A 7,076-nucleotide genomic window follows, 5' to 3' on the forward strand; every position below is an offset into this window, starting at 1 on the left:
CAGTAATGAAGCTGGAAATATGGAACTGCCAAAAGTTCTCCTGATGATCCTCAGTCATGAAGAGTTGTGGAGTTCCCGTTGCTAGAGAAACACGGTTTACTGTGATGCTCTAAGTCAGGATGAGCCTGCAGTAGGGTTCATGAGTAACATTTTAGCGATGCCTATCAACAGGAACTCAGGACTTTCAGGAACCACGGGGTAAACTGATTAGTGTGAATTAGAACAAATATGATATTGATTTTTTTTTTCTCTCCACACAGAGACAATGGCCTTGGATGCCTGTGATGGCAGCTTTGGTTGCTGTAACAGCCGTGGTGCTGTACCCAGGCCTAACCAGAGCTTCTCCATGAGAACTGTTGTTGAATCCATACACCGTCCTCCCTTTAGAAGCTGGCAACATTCATATACTGAGGGAAAACAGATTAATTCTCTTCCTTTTTACCTCTTAATACAGCACAGCTCTGCGTGAGAACAGCAGTAGGGTCATTTGCTTTAAACTGTATAAAATGTATCTGTCTATAAAGAGGGAAATAAAATTGTGATTCATCATACTGTGAGCAATATTTTTGCTTACAATTTCATGCAAGTTTTAAAATAGTATGTTGGGATTCTGATACTATAATGGTGGCCTAAAGTAGGCTCTTGGTACCAAATTATTTATAATGGCTAGGGTTGTGGACACTTACTTTAGAATCTGATTGCCAGATTTAAGAAGAAAAATACATTTCTAATTTGGACACCCGAGCCAAGTAACCTTGCAGATACTTGGTAAACAGATGCAGTGTGCTCAGTGCCTTCAGTATGATTTTTTTGATTATTTTTTTTTTTTATACAACTAGTATACCATTTTACTTGCTGTTTAAGTCACTGAGCTGTTGGGAACAAGACTTAAGAAAACTTATCACACCTTTTGAAGGAAGCATATTTTATTTGATAAGGATTGTTTTATTCATAATTTTTGGGAATAAACACAATTCATGTCCAGCCTTAAAAGATAGAGATATTGATGGTGAAGACCAGCCTAAAGCATTTAGTGTGCGCGTGTGTGAGTGTAAGCATGTGTGTGTTCTTGAGTGAACTAAGGTATTCCTGGGAGCAAGTACTTGGTCATTTGATGGACATAGTGCAGTGATTCAACTTACGTTAACTTTAGTTTGAATGTAATTTATTAAATTTCATATATTTAAAGAGATACGTTCCTTAAAAGTATGAATACTTTCTCACATATCACATGTATCAGTTTATTTTTTCAGTCATTTGATACTTTCTGACTTGAGCTGGAGATGCTCTTTAGATAAGCTTTTGTTGACGTAACTTTATTAAGAGAACTGCTACAGTACGTCTGTGATTAGCTGAAAAAATCTAAGATACATGAAATACTACAAAATTGGAATCATGTACCTGACGAAGTGTTGTCAGGTAAAGATGATTTTAATTTGGTAGTAAAATTTTGTGCATCCTCATCACATGGCTGTAAGTATGATGCAGTGGTCCCCATTACAAAGTTTATTTTTCCTTATCTAAGTACTATAACTATTGCTACTTGCTGACTTTTGGTGGGAATCACTGTAGTGAGTGCTGAATTAAATGTAGACTGTAGTTGTCTTGTTCAGCTCAACAGTTCTGTCAAAAAAGTTTATTAAAGACTTAAATAATATGCTAAAGAATGGTAAAGTAAAATGGCTCTGCTAAAGGAAACTTCAAAATAGGGAGGTAATCTCAGCAATTCAATTGGCTTTAAAGAATGTTATGGCAATCGACAGTTTAAATATTTAAATAGAAATTTAGCATATAATTTACTTTGTGAGGTTTTAAGGGTCATTGTCCTTTAATTAAAGGTTCTGTCTTAAGTTAAATGGGATTTACTAATGGGAGGATTATTAGTTGGAAAAAAAGTCCGCAAGTGACTTGTAGAAAATATATATTGTCATTTAGTTCATTCATTTCATCCTTTTCAGTTGCAGGAAGCCACCCAACCACAGAACACTCGTATGCCAGTGGTACTTAGTACCTCTTGTATATAGGTTATTGCAAATATTGTTCTGAAATGCTTAACTTCAGAATTACATTTTTTAAAGTAAATAATTGTTTTAAATCTATTTTGTAAAGATATAAAAATACAATAGAATTTCTGGAGTACAGATTAAACTATTTGCACTAACACACGTGATGTGCATGATTTAATAAAATAACTTTACTCTCCCTATGCATGTTTGAGTTGAATGTCATTTGAAAACAAAAGATTCATGCTAAGTTTCTTTTGCACTAGGTATTGCCACAGTTACTAGGCACAATGTCTGCAGCATGTCCAGTAATAATAGCAAAAGACTTTTTTTTTACCTTGTATTTCACACTTGCACTGGTTTAAGATTTTGTCTAGCTGATCTCTCTCCTGTCTGTGGTTTTCAGAAAGAAAGGCGGGAGGAGAGAGCCATGGAAGGCTTGGGAGCATATTGCCATGGGGGCAAAAAGGTGTTCACAGCTGAAGGGTGGATAGTGCCTGTGGCAGGGGTTGTGAGATGGAGGAGCATTGGCTGCAAATAGTGGGGTGATAGTGGAAAGCCCTTTGAGGGGAAGGGAGCCTGATGCTGCCTCCTCTCTCTTTTAGCATCTTGATCTCCCTATTTGTCCCTCTTTCAGCTACTTTTCCGATGGATCCTGTTCCCTCCTCCCTGCCAGTAGCATGTAGCCATGGTGTGAGGAGGTGGAGTGGAGCCTGGTGGAGCAGTGGTCCCTCCTGGCTGGCAGCAGGGAAGGAGCCAAGTTCCCTGGGACCAGCCTCAGTGCCAGCCTGCACTGCAGTTGGTGCCCCATACTGAGTGATGCTGCCTGTGGCATAAGACAAATACTGTGTTTTCAGAAATCTTTAAAGGATCAGAGAGCTGAAATTTGAGACCCAACATGGTTGTATTAAAGGAGAAAGATTTCTAATTTAATTATGTGCATGTGTGCATATTTATATTATATACACAGGTGCATAGTACACATTGCATGGGGGTTTGTGCTTACAAGTATACCCGTGGTTCTCTAATACAGTGCCTTTCCCAGGAATTCTTGATATTTGCATGTTTGAAATGATCAGGAATGAGCTAAAATGCACAGTTCACTTTTATTTGTTGTGAGAATCCCTGGAGAAGGATTGGATAACTGGGAAGCTGCTGTTCTTCAGTGCTTTGATACTAAAGCAGCAAGTGGAGTTATTTTGCAAGCACTCTATGCACAAACCTTTCTAGTGTTTCATTGTGTTTGTTTATGGTAAATGTGTGTGCCTCTTCACATTCTTATTTAGGTTCTTTCTTTTTAGTTCTGAGGCTTGATTAGCTAAGCCCTGGAGTTACTGTAAGACGAGCAGCTTTTCACAAATGTGTAAGATGCTCTACTTGTAAAACAAGTGCTCTGAGCTTGCACTGAAGTTTGAGGTTTTAAAAAGGTTCCTCTTAGAAAAAATAGTCTGAGAAGTGTTTTATCAGTTGCTAGTTTGGTTTGGAAGACTTAATATAATAAAATATCTGAACACTTCAGTTTTGTCCTAATGTCCTGACTGAGGCACCGCCTTTTAAACTCGGAAAGAATTCTACCTATATGGGGAGTACAACAGCAGGCCTTTTATTTAAAAAATATAAATGTACAATATATAATAAATATAGCGTAATTTTCCTGTTCCTTGTAGCTGAATTAAATATGTTCTTCCAGAGTCTTAGCTTGATCCTGCTTGCAGAATCTCTGGAAATTTTTTGGTGCTAAATGGACTCTGCACAATTATTGTACAATATTGTGATCCTGCACAATACATTGCAGAATTTTCTCATAAAAGACTCTTAGTTGGACTTAGTATCAAATGCCTGATGGCTGAAGCAAAAGTAATCATCTGTGCAAGTATTTGTGGGGTATATTCCCAAGTTACTTTTCTTTTTCTAATCAAGTCTTCTGAAGGATGTACCTGTTCAAATTTTCAGTGCTTTACGTAAGATTTTGAATGTCTCATGCCTTAATCTTTAGGGTTCTACCGCTTGCAAGAATCATTTATTCAGCTTGAATCTTCTCCATGACAAATCCACTGCCGAATTCATTCCACCAGCAGCATCTGAGCGCTTTAAACCACCAGATCACCACAACAGCTTTTGGGAAGCCATCGTAGTTTGCATTAGGTCTGCAGCTGGGCCTGGCCAGTTTCCATGAGGGGCCTTTTTTCTCTCTGGCTTTTCACGCACCATTAGTATTTCATTAGCAACCGTCTCAGGTTTTTGAGTCTCTATTAATATAGCAATTGATCATATGGAAGAATTAAAAGCCATATTCTCTCCTGCGCTTATATCTCTGTTTGAATGGTGATTGCTTCCAGCCAACAGCTGCATTGAATTCCCCAGATCCAGCTGGTTTACTCATCCCAGTCCCTCTTTGCATATGCTTCTGGACACAAAATTCCTTTCGTTCTCCTCTGGTGGGAAATGGGTCTCCAGCATGGGTCCTCCCAGTTCTTCTGCCTTCCTGGTTTTTAGTTTGTGCCAAATTGTTCAAATTGGCAAGCAAAGGTTTGCCCACACAGCCAAGTTCTTCTGCTTGGAGAAAGGGATGCACCCGCTGCTGCTTTAAAAACTGGGTGTCACCAGTATTTGACTAAAGGCTCCCAGAAGTAGAAGGCAAATCAGTAACTGAAACAAAGGTTTTGGTGGCAAGGGCCATTGGAGGCTCAAATTTCCCTTTATTTGGCAAAGGTAGAGGGAACTCGTATCTGATCGTTTTTGTAGGTATCACAGTCCATAAAACTTCACCGACTGCCTTCGACATCAAGACCATAATGTCAAGAGGTTAAGCGTGTATTTTAGAAAAAGAATTCTTGCATTAAGAACTTCAGAAAAAGAATCAGTCACCTCTGTAGGTAAGTGTCCTTGAGTGTTGCTTGAGCAACTACTGTATTCTCAAACCCACAAACCAAAACCCAACCCTGTGTTTGAGTTCGTCTTGCGTTGGCTCCCAACCATTGGATTCAATGTATCTCTCTTGGAGGATGTTCTACTACTGCAAATGTTGTGATCCAGGGATTTGACATACCATGATCAAAATATTTTCCAATCTTACTTTATGTGAATAGACTGAATTTAATTTTTTTCTTCATCCCTCTAGTTTTTTGTCAGCTTTTCCTGAATGTTCTTTTTTGAAGAGTAGATGCCAGAACAGAACACGTCTTTACAGTAATTTCCTTACATCATATAGATAGATAATAAGATTTCTATCCTGCTTTGGTATTTTTCTGTCTACAAAACCCTTTTTGGGATTCACTGGCTTCCAGCACTTGGATTTTAATCTTGTGAATCAAATCTGTGCATTCCTTGCATCACCTCAGCCCTGTGGTATCTGACTGTGCAGTACTTTTCAGTAACAACCACTGTAGGCAAGCAGTCCAAGGCAACAACCCATTCCCATTACTGTTCAGTACTTCATCCATGGGTTTTTTTTCCCCTTTGGGTTTTAACAGGGATGACTACTGAAGCTTTTCTAGATTGTTGATCATACACTGTTCAGCAGTAGTGAGCTAAAACCAGATCCCTGCAGTACAGCAGGAAAAATATTCATAGAAAAATTCGTTCTCTTAGTTTTTGCAATCTGTCATCTGGTTTTTAATCTGGATTATTAGTTAAAGTGCTAGTAGCGATCACTTTTCAATAAAAGTCAAATGATTTACAGAATTCTTGGTTCAGTAACACCAATAAACAAGTTTTTTGAAACTTATAAATGTGGAATTTTATTTTCAAAGTGCTTTGACAGGCATAAATCATTCTACATTCTTGAATTTTGTACTGATTGCTTCCCATAGTTTACTCTGGGATTTGCTTAGACCTTCCTGTGAAGCAAAACCAGCCCTTTTCTCAGGATCATACATTCTACTCTCTTCCCTCAGCCCCATCATGCTGTTGCCCATTACTGCTGCTTCCCCCTGTAAGGCGTTTCTAATTCTAAATTATTCATGTGACTGTTCAGCTCAGCGTTATTCCCAGTGCTGGAAATGTAACAGTTCTAACACACCAGAGTGTGTGTGTGCATGTGTAGACATTGCTGTTCTGAGATTGCACTTGCATGTGGTGAAATAGATCATGACTTGCATTTAGCCATGAGACTGGGGATGTAATTGAGACTCTCAATTCCCAGCTGTGGGAATGGACACTTTAGTATGGAGATATAATTATTTTATCATGTCAGGTGACATACTGAAAATGTGGATGTGCTTCCAAAAATGTCATCTCTTCATTGTATCTGATGAAGATGAACAAATCCAAACCTTAGATTAAACTAAAAGTAACTTTTTCTCACCTGATCGTATTAATCAGTAACTTGAGAGAAATGGGTTAAGTGATCAATTTGTTCTGTTCTATTGGAATAGTGTTTATCCAGAAGCGAGCCTATATTTGTTTCAGTACCTTCTTTTAGGAAATTGGTTTTTGTTTGATTTCTTTATTTTTTGGAAACACCACACACATACTATGAGTGGTAAAGTGCTGCCTTCAGTATGGAATGGATTTAATATTTTAATCTTTTCGTGCTAGATCATTTATGAAGTTTATAGTCTATTTATATTTCTTGTAAGGAGTTCTTGCTCTGGAAAATACTTTGGGTATGTCATCAGTTTTGATGTGACAAAACTACTTGTCTTGAATAATTCAGTGGCTCTTACTTCAAAATGTTCCAAATATGCAATATGTCTTTGGGATGAATAAATGGTAAAAAAATGAGAATAAATCTACAACACAACAGAAAGCTGATTTGTATTGTACCTAGTCTTTCATTCAGCCTTACTCCAAATTCCAGCACTCCACTTCGGAACAGCCTGCTGCACTCTGCTTGTTGCAATAGACGACACTAGTTAATGAAAGCCATTAAAACTTACTTTAAAATTGGAATCTCTTTACCTGTTTACTTTGTACAAATGGGTTTCACAGCTACATGGCCTCCCCTCCTCTGTGTAAGGTGGTAAAGCAGTGCTCCAACAGGTCTGCATGAAAACCCAGGGAGAGGAGGGCTGGAACACAGAGGATGAGTTCATGCAAGGGTTACATGTTTGGTGACCGGACACCCTCAGG

General features: G+C 38.3%; 1 protein-coding gene across 32 annotated transcripts in view; it reads left to right on the forward strand.

The window, feature by feature from the left end:
* Positions 1-3,625, forward strand: part of SLMAP (sarcolemma associated protein) — an 86,894-nt gene extending 83,269 nt beyond the window's left edge. For 30 of the 32 annotated variants that reach the window (XM_032920226.1, XM_030502314.1, XM_030502323.1 and 27 more), the window contains one exon: positions 261-2,206. Coding sequence is in view for 24 of the 32 variants with exons in the window: in XM_030502314.1 (XP_030358174.1) it covers positions 261-350 (90 nt within the window). In the remaining 8 variants the exon portion in view is untranslated. Of the gene's footprint in view, positions 1-260 lie in introns of all 32 variants that reach the window. The other 2 variants (XM_030502324.1, XM_030502338.1) reach the window with 1 other exon arrangement.
* The last annotated feature ends 3,451 nt before the right edge of the window (positions 3,626-7,076 follow it).

This window comes from Strigops habroptila, chromosome 11 (genome assembly GCF_004027225.2).
Source record: "Strigops habroptila isolate Jane chromosome 11, bStrHab1.2.pri, whole genome shotgun sequence".
Lineage (NCBI taxonomy): Eukaryota > Metazoa > Chordata > Aves > Psittaciformes > Psittacidae > Strigops > Strigops habroptila.